Genomic DNA, 20,782 nt, shown 5'->3' with positions numbered 1-20,782 from the left:
GGCTCTGAGCCATCAGCCCAGAGCCCGACGCGGGGCTCGAACTCACGGGCCGCGAGATCGTGACCTGGCTGAAGTCGGACGCTTAACCGACTGCGCCACCCAGGCGCCCCGTCTTTCCCCTTTTCTTGTTCCTGTCTCCCCAGAGTATTTTCTACCATTACTCTTTAAAGAAGAATTTGTACTTACTGCCTTTCCAGTCTCTCACTATCTTCTCTTATTTTTATCATATTGCAGAAACTTGTTTCTGGTAAAATGAATACTAATTGCCAATCTAGTGACCATATTCACTATCCAGCCATCAAACATTAATCTGTGTTTGTCTGTAAGGGTGTTTCTGGATGAGATTAACATTTGAATCAGTACACTGAGTGCTCTCCCTCATGTGGGTGGACCTCATCCAACCAGTTGAAGGCCTGAAGAGAGTGAGAGAGCAAAGTGGCTGACCCTACTGCAAATAAGGGGAAATTCAGCCAGCCTGACTGCCTTTGAGCTAGATAGAACGTGTGTTTTTTCCTGTCTTTGGACTCCCCACTGAAACATCAACTCTTCCCGGATCTTGATTCTGCTGGATTAAGATGGGAACTATACCATTGTCTCTGGGGTCTCTAATTTGCCAACTGCAGAACTTGATACTTGTCAGCCTCTATAATCACAGGAGCCAATATCTTACAGTAAATCTCTTTATTTATGTGTACATATGGGATATTGCACTCTTGTTCATCTTGATGGATACCTACAGCCATTAGCAGACAGAAATTTCCCTGTAGAAAATTGCAGCAATTGGATGATCCTCATCAAGTATATGTCTTTAGGTCTGGAATAGAGTATTTCTAGGGGTGCCTGGGTGGCTCAATTGGTTAAGCCTCCGACTCAATTTCAGTTCAGGTCATGATCTCGTGGTTCGTGAGTTTGAGCCCTGTGTCCAGCTCTGCACTGAGAGTGCAGAGCCTGCTTGGGATTCTTTCTGTCTCTCCTCTCTCTTTGCCCCTCCCCTGCACACACATGGACACTTGTGCTCTCTCAAAATAAATAAACTTAAAAAATATATATATTTCTGGATGGTGACCAAACAACTACATGGATTTACAAACCCAAAATATTTACTAGAAAACTCATTATTTTCTCCTGGACAGACCTCTTCTTTTGTTGTTCTGTATATCAGATAATGGCATTAGCAGTCTTTTCTTATTTTTCTCTTCATTCATTGAACACTATTTGAGGATACGATGTATGTGTTACAAATTAATCATTCACAGACCTAATCCTTAAAGAACTTGGGTTAGAAGGAAGAGACAAGATGTGTGTGCATATAACTGTAGTACAAAATAGAAAGCCTTGAATGCTACATAAAAGTTTGTGTAAAATCAATGGAGAAAAGAGATGATTTGATGCCTAGGTTGTTTGGAGTGTGAGGGAGGGATTTGGGGTAAGAGTTGAAGGAATCGGTGTAATATTAAAAATTTTTTTTCTTTTTTTTGTTTCAAAAAAATGGAGAAAAACAAAACATCTAATGTTAATGTGTGAGATGACACATTGGCAGCTCAACTGTTTTTTACTTTGTAAAGCCAAAGTAAAAACAGAACATTTTGAGTTAACTTTTCAGGTGTTGTTATTATCTTGATGTAGGACTGTAGCTAGTTATATAGTCTATTTCTATACTGTCAGTTGAAACCTGTAATAACCTTGAAAGGAAGGGCCTAATTCATGAAAGGCACTAAAAAATACATTTTTTTGGTTAAAAAAAGTCTATAAATGCCCCTAAGGAGATTCAAAATTTGGTAATAAGTAAAACATAAAAAAGAAAGAAAGAAAGAAAGAAAGAAAGAAAGAAAGAAAGAAAGAAAGAAAGAATTATTGGGTCAAGCAAAAATACAGGTTTTCTGTAGCATTGCTCCTGCAGAGGTCATAATGTTGTTTTTCTTGTGTTTCCCTCCCTCTCTCCCTTTCAGAATTTTATTTAAATTCTAGTTAGGGGTGCCTGGGTGGCTCACTCAGTTAAGCATCTGACTTCAGCTCAGGTCATGATCATAGTTCCTGGTTTCAAGCCCTGCTTTGGGCTCTGTGCTGACAGCTTGGAGCCTGGAGTCCGCTTCAGATTCTGTATCTCTCTCTCTCTCTCTCTCAATCTCTCTCTCTCTCTCTGTCCCTTCCTTGCTCACACGCTGTCTCTCTCAAAAATAAATAAACATTTAAAAAAATTAAATCCTAGTTAGTCAACCTACAGTACAATATCGGTTTCAGGAGTAGAATCCAGTGATTCATCACTTACATACAACATCCGGTGCTCGTCATAACAAGTGCACTCCTTAGTACCTACCCATCATCCCTCTAGCTTATCCCCCACCCACCTCTCTCCATTTACCCTGTTTGTTCTCTGTCTTTAAGAGTCTCTCATTGTGGGGCGCCTGGGTGGCTCAGTCGTTTAAACCTCTGACTTCGGCTCAGGTCATGATCTCACAGTTCCTGAGTTCAAGCCCCGTGTCAGACTCTGTGCTAATAGCTCAGAGTCTGGAGCCTGCTTCAGATTCTGTGTCTCCCTCTGTCTGTGCCCCTCCCCTGCTCATACTCTTTCTCTCTCTAAAAAATAAATATTAAAAAAATTAAAAAAAAAATGAGTCTCTTGTCGTTTGTTTCCCTTTTTTTTTCTCCTCCCTCCCATATGTTCATCTGTTTTGTTAATTTCCACATGAGGGAAATAATGTTATTTGTCTTTCTCTGACTTATTTTGCTTAGCATACATAATACACTCTAGCTCCATTCACATCTTTGCAAATGGCAAGATTTCATTCTTTTTTTTTTTTAATTTTTTTTAATGTTTATTTATTTTTGAGATAGAGAGAGAGACAGGGCATGAATGGGGGAGGGTCAGAGAGAGGGAGACACAGAATCCGAAACAGGCTCCAGGCTCTGAGCTGTCAGCACAGAGCCCGACGCGGGGCTCGAACTCACGGACCGTGAGACCATGACCTGAGCCGAAGTCGGCCGCCCAACCAACTGAGCCACCCAGGCACCCCAAAGATTTCATTCTTTTTGATGGCTGAGTAATATTCCATTGTGTGTGATTTTGTGTGTGTGTGTGTGTACACGTACACACACACCCATGTCTTTATTCATCAGTCAGTGGACCTTTGGGCACTCACTCTCCATAACTTAGCTGTACTCCTTCGAATCTGTATTTTTGTGTCCTTTGGATAAATACCAAGTAGTGCTGATCGTAGGGTGGTTCTGTTTTTATCTTTTAAAAAATTATTTATTTTTGAGAGAAAGCGTGAGTGAGTGAGGGGCAGGGAGAGAGAATCCCATGAAGTGCAGAGAGGGAGAGAGAGTGCAGAGCCCAGAGAGGGGCTTGAGCTCATGAACTGTGAGATCATGCCCTGAACTGAAGTCAGATGCTTAACCAACTGAGCCACTCAGGCACCCCTATTATTAACTTTTTGAGGAACCTCCATACTGTTCTCCAGAGTAGCTGCACCAGTTTGCATTGCCACCAGCAGTGCAAGAGGGTTTCCCTTTTTCCAAACCATCACCAGGATCTGTTCTTGTGTTGTTTATTTTCGCCATTCTGACAGCTGTGAGGTGGTATTTAATTGTGGTTTTGATTTGTAATTCCCTGATGATGAGCTATGTTGAGCATCTTTTCATGTGTCTGTTAGCCATTTGGATGTCTTCTTTGGAAAAGTGAACTTGTCTTCTCATATCTTAACTGGACTATTTGTTTTTTGGGTGTTGAGTTTGCTAAGTTCTTTATAGATTTTTGATACTAACCCTTTATCCAGTATGTCATTTGCAAATACCTTCTCCCATTCCATAGGCTGCCTTTTAGTTTTGTTGATTGCTTCCTGTGCTGTGCAGAAGCCTTTTATCTTGATGAAGTCCCAAAAGTTTATTTTTACTTTTATTTCTCTTGCTTCTGGCAACATGTCTAATAAGTTGCTATGGCCGAGGTCAAAGAGGTTGCTGCCTGTGTTCTCTAGGATTTTGATGGTTTCCTGTCTCAGATTTAGGTCTTTTCATTCATTTTGAATTTATTTTTGTATATGGTATAAGCAAGTGGTCCAGTTTCATTCTTATGTGTGTTGCTGTCCAGTTTTCCCAGCACCATTTGTTGAAGAGACTTTTTTTCCATTGGATATTCTTTCCTGCTTTGTCAAAGATTAATGACCACATAGTTCTGGGTCCATTTCTGGATTTTCTGTTCTGTTCTGTTGATCTATGTGTCTGTTTTTATGCCAGTATCATACTGTTTTGATGACTGCAGCAGCTTTATAATATAGCTTGAAATCCAGAATTGTGATGTCTCTAGTTTTGCTTTTCTTTTTCAGGATTGCTTTGGCTATTCAGGGCCTTTTGTGGTTCCATACAAATTTTAGGATTGTTCTAGCTTTGTGAAAAATGCCGGTGGTATTTTAATGGGCATTGCATTAAATGTGTAGATTGCTTTGGGTAGTATAGACTTTTTGACAATGTTTGTTCTTCCAATCCATGAGCATGGAATGCCTTTCCATTTCTTTGTGTCCTCTTCAATGTCTTTCACGAGTTTTTGGTAGTTGTTAGAGTACAGATCTTTTACCTCTTGGTTAACTTTATTCCTGGTATCTAATTGTTTTTGGTGCTATTACAAATGGGATCAATTCCTTGCTTTCTTTTTTTGCTGTTTCATTATTTCTGTATAGAATTGCAACCATTTCTTTCTTTTAAAAAATTTTTTTTTCAATGTTTATTTTTGAGAGACAGAGACAGCATGAGCACGGGAGGGGCAGAGAGAGAGGGAGACACAGAATCTGAAGCAGGCTCCAGGGTCAGCTGTTAGCACAGAGCCTGATGCGGGGCTCCAACTCACAGACCACGAGATCAAAGAGGTTTTTTGCCTGCTTTCTCCTAGAGGATTTTGATGGCTTCCTGTGTTACATTTAGGTCTTTTATCCATTTTGAGTTTATTTTTGTGTATGGTGTAAGAAAGTGGTCCAGGTTCGTTCTTCTGCATGTCGCTGTCCAGTTTTCCCAACACCACTTGCTGAAGAGACTGTCCTTATTCCATTGGATATTCTTTCCTGCTTTTGTCAAGGATTAGTTGGCCATACGTTTGTGGGTCCATTTCCAGGTTCTCTATTCTGTTCCATTGATCTGAGTGTCTGTTCTTGTGCCAGTTCCATACTGTGTTGATGATTACAGCTTTGTAGTATAGCTTGAAGTCTGGGATTGTGATGCCTCCTGCTTTGGTTTTCTTTTTCAAGATTGCTTTGGCTGTTCGGGGTCTTTTCTGGTTCCATACAAATTTTAGGATTATTTGTTCTAGCTCTGTGAAGAATGCTGGTGTTATTTTGATTGGGATTGCATTGAATATGTAGATTGCTTTGGGTAGTATCAACATTTTAACAATATTTGTTCTTCCTATCCAGGAGCATGGAATTTTTTTCCATTTTTTTGTGTCTTCTTGAGTTTCTTTCATAAGCTTTCTATAGTTTTCAGTGTATAGATTTTTCACCTCTTTGGTTAGATTTATTCCTAGGTATTTTACAGTGTTTTGTGCAACTGTAAATGGGATCGATTCCTTGATTTCTCTTTCTGTCGCTTCATTGTTGGTGTATAGGAATGCAACCGATTTCTGTGCGTTGATTTTATGTCCTGCAACTTGCTGAATTCATGAATCAATTCTAGCAGTTTTTTGGTGGAATCTTTTGGGTTTTCCATATAGAGTATCATGTCATCTACGAAGAGTGAAAGTTTGATCTCCTCCTGGCCGATTTGGATGCCTTATTTCTTTGTGTTGTCTGATTGCCGAGGCTAAGACTGCCAATACTATGTTGAATAATGGTGGCGAGAGTGGACATCCCTGTCCACTTGTCTTGTTCCTGACCTTAGGGGGAAAGCTCTCAGTTTTTCCCCATTGAGGATGATGTTAACGTTGGGTCATTCATATATGGCTTTTATGATCTCGAGGTATGCTCCTTCTATCTCTACTCTCTTAAGGGTTTTTATCATGAAAGGATGCTGTATTTTGTCAAATGCTTTCTCTGCATCTGTTGAGAGGATCATATGGTTCTTGTCCTTTCTTTTATTGATGTGATGAATCACATTAATTGTTTTGCGGATATTGAACCAGTCCTGCATCCCAGGTATAAATTCCACTTGGTTGTGGTGAATAATTTTTTTAATGTATTGTTGGAGTCGGTTGGCTAATATCTTGTTGAGGATTTTTGCATCCATGTTCATCAGGGAAATTGGTCCCTAGTTCTCCTTTTTAGTGGGGTCTCTGTCTGGTTTTGGAATCAAGGTAATGCTGGCTTCATAGAAAGAGTTTGGAAATTTTGCTTCCATTTCTATTTTTTGGAACACCTTCAAGAGAATAGGTGTTAACTCTTCTTTAAATGTTTGGTAGAATTCCCCTGGAGAGTCATCTGGCCCTGGACTCTTGGTTTTTGGGAGATTTTTTATTACTAATTCAATTTCCTTAATGGTTATGGGTCTGTTCTAATTTTCTATTTCTGTCTGTTTCAGTTTTGGTAGTGTGTATGTTTCTAGGAATTTGTCCATTTCTTCCAGACTGCCCATTTTATTGGCATATAATTGCTCATAATGTTTGTTTTTATTAAAAAACATTTTTTTTAAACTTTTATTCCTTTTTAAGAGACAGAGAGTGAGTGGGAGAGGGACAGAGAGAGAGGGAGACACAGAATCTGAACCAGGCTCCAGGCTCTAGGCTGTCAGCACAGACCCCAACGTGGGACTCGAACTCATGAATTGTGAGATCATGACATGAGCTGAAGTCAGACGCTAAACCGACTGAGCCACCCACGCACCTCCAATTTCTTTGCTTGTTATGGTGTGTTCAAATTTTCTATTTATTCCTGTTTCAGTGTTGGTAGTTTGTATGTTTCTAGGAATTTATCCATTTCTTCCTGGTTGCACAGTTTGTTTACATATAATTTTTCATAATCTCTTATAATTGTATTCTGTGGTGTTGGTTGTGATCTCTCCCCTTTCATTCCTGATTTTATTTTTTTGGGTCATTTTTGATACGTCTGCCTAAGAGTTTATCAATTTTATTAATTCTTTGAAAGAACCAGCTCTTAGTTTGATTGATCTGTTCTGTGTTTTTTGTTTGTTTCTATATCATTTACTTCTGCTCTAGTCTTTATTATTTTTCTTCTGCTGCTGGCTTTAGTCTTTGTTGTTCCTTTTGTAGCTCTTTTAAGTGTCAGGTTAGGTAATGTGTTTGAGACCTTTTGTGCTTCTTGATGTAGCCTGTATTGCAATATACTTCCCTCTTAGGACTGACTTTGCTGCATCCCAAAGGTTTTGGATTGTCTTGTTGTCATTTTCTCTCTTTTTTTTTTTTAAATTAAAACAATTTTTAATGTTTATTTATTTTGAGAGAGAGAGAGCGAGCAGGGGAGGGGCAGAGAGAGAGGGCAAGGGAGAGAGAATCCCAAGCAGGCTCCAGGCTCCATGCTGTCAGCACAGAGCCTGACCTGGGGCTCAAACTCAAAACCATGTGATCATGACCTGAGCTAAAATCAACAGTCAGATGCTCAACTGACTGAGCCATCTAGGCACCCCTCGTGTTTTCATTTTCATTTGCTTCCATGTACTTTTTAATTTCCTCTTTAATTTCCTGGTTAATCCATTCATTCTTTAGTAGAATGTTCTGTAACCTCCAAGTATTTGTGGTCTTTCCAAATTTTTTTCTTGTGGTTGATTGCAAGTTTCATAGTGTTGTGATCTGAAAATATGCATGGTATGATCTCACTCTTTTTTTTTTTACTTGTTGAAGGCCAATTTGTGACCCAGTATGTGATCTATTTTGGAGAATGTTATGTGTGCCCTTGAAAAGCATGGTTATTCTGCTGCTTTAGGATGGAATGTTCTGAATACCTGTTAAGTCCATCTGCTCCAGTGTGTCCTTCAAAGCCATTGTTTCTTTGTTGATTTTCAGCTTAGATGAAATGTCCATTGTTATGAGTGGGGTATAGTCACCTGAGTTTCTTTATGTTTGTTGTTATTTGATTAATATATTTGGGTGCTTCCAAGTTGGGGCCATAAATATTTACAATTGTTAGATCTTCTTGACGGATAGACCCCTTAATTATGATTTAATTCTTCACCGTCTCTTTTTACAGTCTTTGGTTTAAAATCTGTTTTGTCTAGGGGCCCCTGGGTGGCTCAGTTGGTTGAGCATCTGACTTCAGCTCAGGTCATGATCTCATGGTCTGTGGGTTTGAGCCCCGCATTAGGTTCTGTGCTGACAGCTCAGAGCCTGGAGCCTGCTTTGGATTTGTGTCTCCCTCTCTCTCTGTTCCTCCCCCATTTGTACCCTATCTCTCTCTCAAAAATAAATAAAGACTAAAAAAAAATTGTAAATCTAGTTTGATACAAATATGGTTCCTCTGACTTTTTTTTTTTTTTTTTTTTGGCATTCATTAGCATGATAGATGTTTCTCCATCCTTTCATTTTCAATCTGCCAGTGGCTTTAGGTCTAAAATGAGTCCCTTGTAGGCAGCATATAGATGGGTGTTGTCTTTTTATTCATTCTGATACCCCATGTCCATTTACATTCAGGGTGATTATTGAAAGATACAAGTTTAGTACCACTGTGTTACCTGTAAAGTTGGTGTTTCTGGTGATGTTCTTTCCAGTCTTTGTTGCTTTTGGTCTTCTCCACCCCCACTCAAAGAATCCCCCTTAATATTGCTTGCAGGGCTGGTTTAGTGGTCAAAACTCCTTTAGTTTTTGTCTGGGAAACTCTTTATTTCTCTTTCTCTCTCTCTCTTCTTTTAATGTTTATCCATTTTTTTGAAAGAGTGAGAGAGAGCACAAGTGGGGGAGGGGCAGCGAGAGAGGAAGTCACAGAATCTGAAGCAGGCTCCAGGCTCAGAGCAGTCATGTCAGCACAGAATTGGATGCGGGGCTTGAACTCATAAACCGTGAAATCAAGACCTGAGCCAAAGTTGGATGCTCAACAGACTGAGCCACCCAGGCACCCCTTTTATTCTATCCCCCCACCCCCTTTTCTATTCTCAATAGTGGCCTTGCTGCATAGAGTATTCTTGGCTGTATATTTTTCCCATTCAGCATATTGAATGTGGATATCCTGTCACTCCCATCTGGCCTACTGAGTTTCTATGGACAGATCTGTTTGTGAACCTGATCTGTTTTCCCTTGTAGGTTAAGAACTTTTTTTTCCCTTGCTACTTTCAGGATTCTTTCCTTGTCTGTGATATACCTTCGTGTTGGCTGGCTTTTGTTTAATTTAATGAGAGTTTTCTGTGCTTCTTTGACGTCTGTGCCTTTCCCCAGATTAGGGAAGTTTTCAGCTATAATTTGCTCACATAAACCTTTTGCCCCTTTTTCTGTCTCTATAAATCTGGGACTCCAATGAAAGGAATGTTATTTCATTTTAATAAGTCACTAAGTTCCCTTAAGTATACCTTCATGAACCATTACCTTTGTTTCACTCTTCTTTTCAGCCTCATAATTTCTCATAATTTTATCTTCTACATCACTAATTTACTCCTCTGCCTCGTCCATCCTCACTGCCATGGCATCTGTTTGGGTTTGCATTTTGGTTATAGCATTTTTAATTTTGGCCTGACTAGAATTTAGCTCTTTTATCTCTGCAGTAAGGGATTCTCTAGTGTCTTCTGTGCTTTTTTTCAAGCCCAGCTAGAATCCTTATAATTGCTGTTTTAAATTCTGAGACATGTTATATCTTTATCAATTAAATCCCTGGCTGTCATTTCTTCCTGTTCTTTCTTTTGGGGTGAATTCCTCTGTCTTTGCATTTTGAAGGAAGAAAAAATAATAAAATAAAAATTAAAAAAAAATTAAATAAAGGAAGCTAGATCCTAGGTGTGCTTTGGTCTGCTTAAGAGGAGCTTGATAGAAAAAAGGAAAAAGAAAAAAATTGTAATTAAAATAAAAAATAAAATCAAATAAAAAATTTGCTGCTTCCGTATCTAAGAAAAAGAATAGACACACACACACAAAATGAACAAATGAACAAACAAGAAAAACCCAAATGAATTTATATACAGTTTCCCCTAGAGCTGAAACTTTGTAGCACTCTGCGATCAGTAGTTCTAGGTGTGGAGGTGATTTGTACTAGTCTTCTGGAGGAGGGCCTGTTGCTCTAAATTTCAGGTCAACTTGCCCTAGTGGGGATGTGCCTGGAAGGCACAGGTGGCGGGGCTTGGTGCAACAGTTCCATTCTCCACTTGGTGGCACTGTTTAACTCACTGGCGTCTATCAGTATTGGTGTGCTAATGGTAAAAATGGTTTCTCCCCGCTCTCTAGTCTCCAGAGTGGGAATTTCATGCCATCACAGACATGCAATCAGTTACCCCTCTTGTGTCCCTTGCTTCTGTCAGCTCCGCGCCTTCCCCGTTTGTGTCCAAGCTGTCCACCTGTCAGGCATCCCTGTGTTTCATAACCCCACACTTCAGAGACCCCTGTGGCTCTGTCCTGCCCTGATACTCTGGGGGAGGATTTTGCCTTGCCGTGGATGGTACAGTCTTGTCCCAGAAAATGTTCATACAGTCACTCAGCAGCTCAGAGTTTATGGTATATCTTGCAACACACAGCTGGAGCCAGGTTTTGCTGCCCTTTGCTGCTAGCTGTCCTTGTTCCTATACAGGTGAACAGGGAAGCTCTTTGGTGCCTGCAGGGTCTTTGCCCCACAGAGAGTATGTATTGCCTCTATGAAATGTACTCCAGACAGGGAAACTGCTTCTCCCTGTGCCACCCAGGGGATCCTCAGACTGCTTCCGTCTCCTGGCTTCCTCACCTGATCACCACCAGGTGCTGACCTCCAAACTTTAGATTTTACACTCTGCTGTTTTTAAAAGCTGGCGGTATTGAGACCCTTTCCTTTTCCCCTGTCAGTGGTTTTGGGGAATGGTTTTCTTATGCAGTCCCCTGTGTATTTTTCATGCTTTCTTTCTAGCTACTTTCAGGGGGAGTGCATTTCTTTTTAAATGTTTTTTTTTTTTAATGTTTAGTTTTGGAGGAGAGAGAGACAGACAGAGTGTAGGCAGGGGAAGGGCAGAGAGAGAGGGAGACACAGAATTCAAAGTAGGCTCCAGGCTCTGAGCTGTCAACACAGAGCCCAACGTGGGGCTCGAACCCACGAACCGGGACATCATGACCTGAGCCAAAGTCAGACTTAACCAACAGAACCACCCAGGTGCTCCTGGGGGAGTGCATTTCTTGCATGACTCTGGCATGCTGCTCAGTCTCCCCCTCGCTCCCCACGTCCTCTCTGCAAAAAGGGCCTGTTCCCCTCTGTGGCGTGGGTGCTCTTCTCTCCCCCAATTCACCTCTCCACACCACATACCTTCAGGTTCTCTCTCCCAAATTATACATATTGTTCTGTTAATCCTCAGATCAATTTCCTAGGTGTTCAAAATGGTTTGATGTTGGTCTAGCTGTGTTCAAGTGATGAGACATGCTCAGAGTCCTCTTACTATGCCATTTTAACTCCTCCTCTCCTTTTTTTAAGTTTATTTATTTTGAAGGAGAAAGAAAGGGAACACCAGCAGGGGAGGGGCAGAGAGAGAGGGAAAGAGAGAGAATCCCAAGCAGGCTCCACACTGTCAATGTGGAGCCTGATGCAGGGCTCGAACTCAAACTAAATCCAGAGTTGGATGCTTAAATGACTGAGCCACCCACATACCCCTATCATTTTGTTTTTAAGTTTTTTTAGGGAGACTTTTTTGAGAGGTAGAAGGGCAGAGTGATTAAGCATATGATTCTGAAGCTAGGCTGCCTGGTTTGAAATACTATGATTATATTAGCTCTCTGACTTGTGTTAATTAATTTCTCTGTGTCTCATGTTTTAATCTGTAAAATGGGGATAATAATATTACCCACCTACTAGAGATTTGTGGGAAATAAATAATACATATAGCCCTGTGTCAGGCTCTGCGCTGACAGTGCAGAGCCTGCTTGGGATTCTCTCTCTCCCTGTCTCTCTGCCCCTCCTCTCTCTCTCTCTGTCTCTCTCTCTCTCTCAAGATAAATGATAAATAAACTTAAAACAATACATACATACTTGTAAATTTCTTATAGCAGAACTTGACGTGTAGTAAATGCTCAGTAATTGATAGATTTTTTTGTTGTTGGTAAAATGCAGTTAACCAAAATACCATCTTAAACATTTCTAGGTGTACAGTTCAGTGGTATTAAATCCATTCACATTTTGTTGTACAGCCATCGCCACCATCCACCCACAGAACTCTTCTAAAACAGAAACTGTACTTAAAAAAAAATAACTCTTCCTTTCCCAAATTGAACCAATGGTTGAGTGCCTTCTGAACTGGATATAAAGTTCTGTAAAAATACAGCATTCAATAAAATCAGATTTTTGTCTTCAAAGGGCTTTCTTTCCACATTAGGACGAATATCAAACAGGATGTGATGATACGGTATTTGGGTCAGACTAAGTACTTAGAATTGATAGGATGGGGGGAATTGTTTCATGCTGAATAATCATAAAGGGCACGGTAGATGAAGTAGCATTTTCTTGGGCCTTAAGAAAATAATAGATTTTGACTTGGATTGTGAGGGCAGCCATTGAAGACTAAAACAGATTCAGAGGCAGGATAGTTCAGCTTGTGTTTTATAGGAACAAGATATGATTCAAGCTAATTGGTTTATTTGTTACAGTGCTTGTCTCTATAACACAAATTAGCTTATGTAATTGGTAAATATGAGTTTGATGGTAAATTGGAGAGGTGGCATTAGTTCAAACATAATCTTTTCCAACATGGTAACATTTTATAACAATCAAGAACAAACTTTCTCACAATTAAAGAGAAAGCCTTAGTAATATGAGAAAATATTAAGGAAAAAACTGAAAATCCTGCAGAAGCGTTATCTTTCAGTGAAAATGGTGGTTGAAGGAATGGCTTCAAGAACGGTTCCATATTCCACAAGTGTTAAACTGTCTGGTGAAGCTGTAACTACAGAAAAGAAGCTGTGAATTCATTTCTCTTTGCATTATGAACTTACCTGAAAACATCTACATCTTAGATTATATTTTTAACTCCACTGAAATTGGTCTTGAATAGAAGCAAATGCCCTCAAGAACCCATATCACAGGGACACCTGGGTGGTTCAGTCCGTTAAGCATTCAACTCTTGATTTCAGCTCAGGACATGATCTCACAGTTGATGAGTTCGAGCCCTGCATCGGGTTGGGCTTTGTGCTGACAGAGCGCGGAGACTGCTTGGTATTGTGTCCCTCTCTCTCTGCTCCGCCCCACTTTGCTCTCTCTGTCTTTCTCAAAATAAATAAAAATAAACTTAAAAAAAAAAAGATCCATATCACAAATGAAGGAGCAGGAGTTCCAGGGTTTCAGGCTTCAAAGGATCAAAGACCATAATGCTAGGTGCAGATTCAAGTGGAGATTTAATTGTGCAGATATTTCGATAAGGACTTGTTATGTTAGTTAAGGCTTTGATTACAAAGTTACACTGATTTTGAATAGTTTGCCTTAACTCTGTTTTTCCCATGAGTTGTGTTATTTTTAGTTGTGATTTTCTAGAACTCAAGGCTTGTTTTGTTTTGTTTTTCCCCTTAAATGTTCAATTCACATTCTAGCAGAAAGGGCTCTGACACCTTGTAAAAGAAGGAAATTCATAAAGGAATTGTTACCCTAAATTTTCAGTAATTTTTCTGACAAGATCTTGCCATGGTCATTGAAGTTCATTACAATTCTTGAAATGTATATACTGTATTTTCATTCACTAATTTCAAATTGAAAATGTTCCGATTTTAATTTAGTTAATTTCAATTAACTTAATTTTAAAGGAAATGCTGTTTGGCTGTGCTTGGGTGGTGAATTTATCTCATTAAAATATTGCACACAAAGTTAGGTCAGACAAACTTACCTTTTGAAGGGCTATCATGATGTTTGCATAAATTTACTAACATGGAAGATGCTCGCTAACTCCTAAAAGTCATTCTCTTACGTAAAGAACTAGCTGCTTTCTTGGAATTTGGGGCCACAGTTGAATATATAGAATTCCTGGTAACTAGAGGAGTCCCAAATGGGTTTGATCTCTTCACTTTTTTAAAACAGAGGGTAGTCCTTTAAATCATTTAGTCTTGCTGAAGCATTTATGTCAGGAAGATTTTGATTGGAAATATCTTTAGCATTCTATTCTTACTGATCATTACAAAGTACAGCCTATTTCTACTTTGGAGCAAGTAAGACCAGTGAACTTCAAGGCTTAGCTGGTATTACTTTTACAAAGACAGAAATCTATAATTTAAAAACTTTGTTACTGATACGATTTATATTTCCCTCCATGTCTTTGTACACACTTTTGTAAAAATGTGTTTATGCTGTGGTGCTACTTAACATCTGGGGACCTTTTACTTTTGAAATAAAAACATTTTTTTTGATTACAGAAAGACCCAAGTGGGACCACTAGTTTGTCAACTGGAAGTTCTCTTCTACAAGAAATTGAAGTACAGAATGAAGAAGTAGCTGCTTTTTGTCAATCCATTACAAAGTAAGGAATTTTTCTTTATAAATTAAAGATTTTTTAAAATTAAATACTTGCTTTTAAAAAGTTAACTTGAAAACAAGCTTAATACGAATCATTCTAAAATTAAAAAAAAATTTAATTATTTTCTCCCTGTGGCTGAAATTTCAAGACCACTAATTGGCACATTAACACCAACTACAGTTGAACCTATATCCTTACCTCTTAGGTTTGTAAGTATTTAGAAGAAAAAATGATGGGGCGCCTGGGTGGCGCAGTCGGTTAAGCGTCCGGCTTCAGCCAGGTCACGATCTCGCGGTCCGTGAGTTCGAGCCCCGCGTCGGGCTCTGGGCTGATGGCTCAGAGCCTGGAGCCTGTTTCCGATTCTGTGTCTCCCTCTCTCTCTGCCCCTCCCCCGTTCATGCTCTGTCTCTCTCTGTCCCAAAAATAAATAAACGTTGAAAAAAAATTTAAAAAAAAAAAAAAAAAGAAGAAAAAATGAGTTCAGATGGAGGACTTCTGATTCTATCAACCAGTGAAAATATGGCTTAAACATATATAAGCTTTGGTACACTCAGAAAACACCTGTTTTTGTTTTTTAGGGAGACTTAATACCCTGAAAACTTTCTAGCATTCAAAATACTGCCCTTCCTGTTTAAGAGATGCTATTATAACGGTCAAGATTAGGGGAACACGTATTTTCCTGAAGGTTAGAAAAATGCATTTTTTAAATGTTTATCTAGAGAGAGTGCGCATGCGTGCGTAAGCAGGGGAGGGGCAAAAAGAGAGGGAGACACAGAATCTGAAGCAGGCTCTAGGCTCTGAGCTGTCAGCACAGAACCTGATGGCTCGAACTCACCAACCAGGAGATCATAATCTGAGCTGAAGTTGGACGTTTAACCAACTGAGCTACCCAGGCGCCCCGAAAAATGCATTTCTAAAATATGCTTTTAATCTTAAATATAGCCAATAGTTCTTTTGGATGAAGAAACAGGCTCAGAGAAGTTACCTACCAAAATTTACTCAGACAGTAGCAGAGTCAGGTCTCCTTTGCCTCTGATTCAGTTTATTTTCTTTCTGTTATATCACTGTATTAGTCAGAACTTATGTTGTGAGTGCTAGAAACCCATCTTAAACTAGCTTAAATCAAGAAAGGTTATGTAATGGGGTCTCTGGGTGTCTTAGTTTGTTGAGCATCCGACTCTTGGTGTCGGTTGAGGTCATGATCTCACGATTCAGCCCTGCATCAGGCTCTGTGCTGGCAGTGTGGGAGCCTGCTTGAGATTCTCTCTCTCCCTCTCTCTCTGCCCCTCCCCTGCTCACTCTCTCTGTCTCTCAAAATAAATAAACTTAAAAAAAAAGGTTATGTATTGATTTGCAAACCCATATAGCAGAAAGAGGAAGGATGTGGCAGAACTCAATGACAGCAAGATCTAGGAATTCACACACTTTAATTGATAACCCCTGCCCTTTGGACTCTCCTTTCCATTTTCATCCTATCCTTCTTGCTGCCCTTCCTCCATGTATGTTGGCTTCATTTTCTTCTACTGCAGATGGAGTTTTGAAGGCAGGGGAATATAGCCACTGATAGCTTCACCTTCATATTCTAATGGTCTTGATATCAGAGAGGAAAGGGTGTCCTGTCAGCCAGCACCAGATAGGAAAATCTCATGGAAAGAGAGAGTGGAACAACAAACATTCTGGCCAAGGGGTTGAGATCTGTTATCAGAAGAAGGGAAAGTGGATCACCACGGAGGGATTTACTATGAATTCAGTATTTTCCCCAGTGTTGTCTGATTTAAGTAAAGCAAAGTTTGGGGTTCCCAGATCATTTTTGAGTATATACACCATTTTAATGTTTAAGGGACTTATTAACTAGATTTTCTATACCATTGGTAATATTTTATTAAAATTCTACCTTTGTTACCTTTTAACCAGCATTTCTTGTCTTTAGAATACTTTAGGGGAAAAAAAGAAGAAAAATACCAATACAGCCACTTTTATTACCTGCAAAGGTTACTCTTAACTGGATTTTTAAAATCCTTTTTTTCAGTAGGTATTTAAAATGGACATTTGGGTGCATACATTAGTATGCAAATTACATGTATTAGAAATTGCCTATGCCTTCATGTCATTATACCATATGTGTGTGTGGTTAATAATTTGGAAATAATCTTTTACCATAATCATTTGGAAGTAATCTGTTATGTGTTTATCTAGTTCCTTTAGTTTTCTCCCTAAACAAGCCCTGTAATGCTTTCTGTTAGATTGTTTTGAGTGACAATTACATTTGAACTTTGCAGCTTGAGAAATTAGGCTGAAATTTAACTTTTTCCCCCATTTAAATCTTAGAGTTATTTACACAGACTCTGCTACTCAGCTAAAATGATTATTTTTGTTTATACACACGCATATGTGTACACACACACACACACACACACACACAAATAGCTTATGTAATATGAAACCCCAGATGAACTAAAAAGAGAATGACTTCTTTTTATAATTTCATTTCCATTAGTAAGTGTGTGATTACAGCAAGTATTTCAGGGAAGTAAGAAGCAGAGGTGTTTTTGTTTTCTGTTTATTTTAGAGAAAGAGAGAGCACAAGAGTTGGGGAGAGGGGTAGAGGGAGAGAGAGAGTAATCTTAAACAGGCTCCCCGCTCAGCGCAGATCCTGACACAGGGCTCAATCTTATGACCCTGGGTCAACAGTGGACACTCACCTGACTGAGCCACCTAGTTGCTCCAGAAGCAGAGGTGTTTCTTTTCTTTATCTTTTTCTTTTTTTCCCTCAAAGTTTGTTTGAGAGAGAGCAAGCAAGCAAGGGAGGGACAGAGAGAGGGAGGGACAGAGAGGGAGAGAGAGAATCCCATGCAGGCTGTGTACTGCCAGCGCAGAACCCAGTGTGGGGCTCAAGCTCGTGAATGGTGAGATCATGACCTGAGCTGAAATCAAGTCAGACGCTCAACTGATTAAGTCACCCAGACACCCAGACAGACGTGTTTTTGAAGCCTTATTCTAAGCTCCTCTCTTCTTTCCCTGTGACTTTGGAGGTTGGGGTCAGGGGATATCCCTTGAAGAAATTAATGGCTCTTAATTTTTTTAGTATGGTCATTACTGCACTGGAATTTTTAAACAAGTATTTATGCTCTTAGATAGCTAGCTCCTTTTTGAAATCTAAAATGATTTATTTATTTATTTATTTATTTATTTATTTATTTATTTATTTATTTATTTTTATTTATTTTTGAGACAGAGAGAGACAGAGCATGAACAGGGGAGGGGCAGAGAGAGAGGGAGACACAGAATCAGAAGCAGGCTCCAGGCTCTGAGCCATCAGCCCAGAGCCCGACGCGGGGCTCGAACTCACGGACCGCGAGATCGTGACCTGAGCTGAAGTTGGACGCTTAACCGACTGAGCCACCCAGGCGCCCCTAAAATGATTCATTTAATCATTTTAACTTAGCTGTGAAAGATTTGTCAAGATGATACTTGTTTACAGTTAAGATTACTTGTATAACAGACTCTGGTACATTGCCAGTTCTAAGCCTTTTTTTTTCTTCTGCGAAATCAGAGAGTTGGACTAGTGATATCAAGAATCTTTTTTAGGGGCACCTGGGTCTCATGACCTGGTGTCTCAATTGGTTGTCTGACTTTGGCTTAGGTCATGATCTCTCGGTTTGTGAGTTCAAGCCCTGCCGTGTTGGGCTCTATGCTGACGGCTCAGAGCCTGGAGCCTGCTTCAGAATCTGTGTCTTCCTCTCTCTCTGCCCCTCACCTGCTCACACTCTGTCTCTCTTTCTCTCTTTCTCTCTCTCTCTCTAAAAACAAAAACAAAACAAAAAACCCCAGAAAAAAACAAAACACTCTTTCAGGGGTATGTGGTTGGCTCAGTCAGTGAAGTGTCCAACTCTTGGTTTCAGCTCAGCTCATGATTTCAGTGGTTCATGAGGTCAAGCCCCACATGGGGCTCTGCACTGGCAGCTCAGGGTCTGCTTGGGATTGTCTCTCTCCCTCTCTTTGCCCCTTCCCTGCTCGCGTGTTCTCTCAAAATAAATAAATAAACATTAAAAAAAAAAAAGAATCTCTTTTAAAGTATTATAATGCTGTGATTCAGCACATTTTATTATTACTACATTTTTCTGGTTTTTATTTCCTGTTTTCTTTCCTTTTCCCACTTATCATAGTTGACAAAGCTTGCTGTATCTGCTAGTTACATAGTTCTAGAGAAAGTTATTAGAATTTTAGATACCAAAGGTTTTGCCACTTCATTTGTGGTTTCCTAGCATGATAGGATGAGAAGCTACACTTCACACTTGTCATTCTAAGTAGCCTGCTGGTTCCTTTTTTCCCTATATATTTCAGATCTAGTATTTATATCCTACAATAGTGTCTCGATCCCAAGGACTCCCTGTGTATTTTCGAGGACTTTACCTCTGCATTTAGATAATTTTATTCTAAACAGTGCTGATTTTCCTTTCCTATAAAGTAGTGTCTATTCTTTTTTTTTTTTTTTTAAGTTTGCTTATTTTAAGAAAGAGAGAGTGCAAGCAGGGGAGGGGCAGAGAGAGAGGGAGAGAGAGAATCTCCAGTAGGCTCAGTGCTGTCAGAGCAGAGCTCAGCTTGGGGCTCAAACTCCTGAACTGTGAGATCATGACCTGAGCCAAAATCAAGAGTCTTGACACTTAACTGACTGAGCTACCCAGGTGCCCTTAAAGTAGTGTTTATTCAATTAAAAGTCCTATTTTTTATTTTTGTCTTTTAAAACCCTCAGTTTTCTTTCTGCCTGAGTTTACACAATTTGGCTCTGTCCGTACCTAACATCAGCTTGATTGCGCACACAGTAAGAAAATAAACCCTAAAGCATCTAAATTTCCTGAACTGTAGTGCCACATTAAACAAGCAAACGAAGACATTTCTTTCATGGTAACAGGGAAGTGGAAATATTAGTGGAAAATCAGAGCTTAAAAAAATAATCGTTATAGGTAATTACTCAAGAATATCAAGCTATAATATATGGTTTAGAGTGTCCATAAAAATACCTTACATGGTCTATTATATTGAGTAATTTATTCAGCAGTTATAAATTTATTAATTTGCTTTTGTATGTTTAAAAGTGTAGTCACAAACAGAACAAAAAAAAAACCCCCAACTTTAAGGATTCTATTACCATCTTAGTTTTTCCCCAGTTTTGATAAAGCAAACAAAACCATAAGAATAGAAGAATGTCAATTTTATAGAAAAAAAAATTACTGAGGCGCCTGGGTGACTCAGTCAGTTAAGCACCTGACTTTGGCTCCCGTCAGGATCTCATGGTTTGTGAGTTCGAGCCCATGGGGCTCGTTGCTGTCAGCGGAGAGCCCTCTTTGGACCCTCTCTGTTCTCCCCTCTCTGTCCTTCCCCTCCTCCTTCTCTCTTTCTCTGTCTAAAAAAATAAATAAACATTAAAAAGAAAATTACTGTTGGGGCGCCTGGGTGGCTCAGTTGGTTGAGTGTCCGACTTCGGCTCAGATCATGATCTAGCGGTTGACGAGTTCAAACCCCACGTTGGGCTCTGTGAGCTTGCTTCGGATTCTGTGTCTCCCTCTCTCTTTGCCCCTCCCCTGCTCATGCTCTGTCTCTTTCTGTCTCAAAAATAAATAAACATTATTAAAAAAAAGAATCACTGTTTTTTTTCTCTGGACTATCTTCCATACTGTCAACCAGAGATAGAACTCATTAAAAAGTTTTTTTCTTGTGATGAAACATACTTAAAATGAAATTTACTATTGTAACCAGTTTTACATGTACAAATGTGTGATGTTCTGTACAGTGAAACCTTGGATTGCAAGTAACTTGTTCCGCAAGTGTTCCACAAGGCAAGCAAATATTTCTAATAGATTTTTAACTTGAAAAATGAGCGATGTCTTGCAGTACGAGTAGTAGATGATGCCAGATGTCACATGATCACAACTGAGCCAGTGGTTCTTGAAATTCACTTTGATATACAGTGCTTTGGATTACAAACATATTACCAGAATGAATTATGCTTGCAAATCAAGGCTTTACTGTACATTCACATTGCTGTGTAAAAAAAAAAAGGACTCTTTTGTTTATTTATTTATGTATTTATGTATTTATTTATAAATACTTATTCATTTTTGAGAGACAAAGAGAGACAGAGCATGAGCGGGGAAGGGGCAGAGAGAGAGTGACACAGAATCTGAAACAGGCTCCAGGCTCTGAGCTGTCAGCACAGAGCCCGACACAGGGCTCGAACTCACGGACTATAAGATCATGACCTGAGCTG

At 39.5% G+C, this 20,782-nt stretch overlaps 1 protein-coding gene across 1 annotated transcript in view; it reads left to right on the top strand.

The window, feature by feature from the left end:
* The window catches only part of PIK3C2A (phosphatidylinositol-4-phosphate 3-kinase catalytic subunit type 2 alpha), a 121,846-nt gene that overhangs the window by 41,380 nt on the left and 59,684 nt on the right, over positions 1-20,782 (top strand). Inside the window, exon 3 of the mRNA XM_047070483.1 lies at positions 14,414-14,517. Within this exon, the coding sequence (XP_046926439.1) occupies positions 14,414-14,517 (104 nt within the window). The remainder of the gene's footprint in view (positions 1-14,413; positions 14,518-20,782) is intronic.

The sequence above is a fragment of the Lynx rufus genome, unplaced genomic scaffold (genome assembly GCF_022079265.1).
Source record: "Lynx rufus isolate CCGP_SWC_20201006 ecotype Redwood Valley unplaced genomic scaffold, mLynRuf1.p SCAF_9, whole genome shotgun sequence".
In the NCBI taxonomy this organism is placed as follows: Eukaryota; Metazoa; Chordata; class Mammalia; order Carnivora; family Felidae; genus Lynx; species Lynx rufus.
Note: the sequence above shows the minus strand (reverse complement) of the source record. Positions and strands in the feature narration are given on the sequence as shown.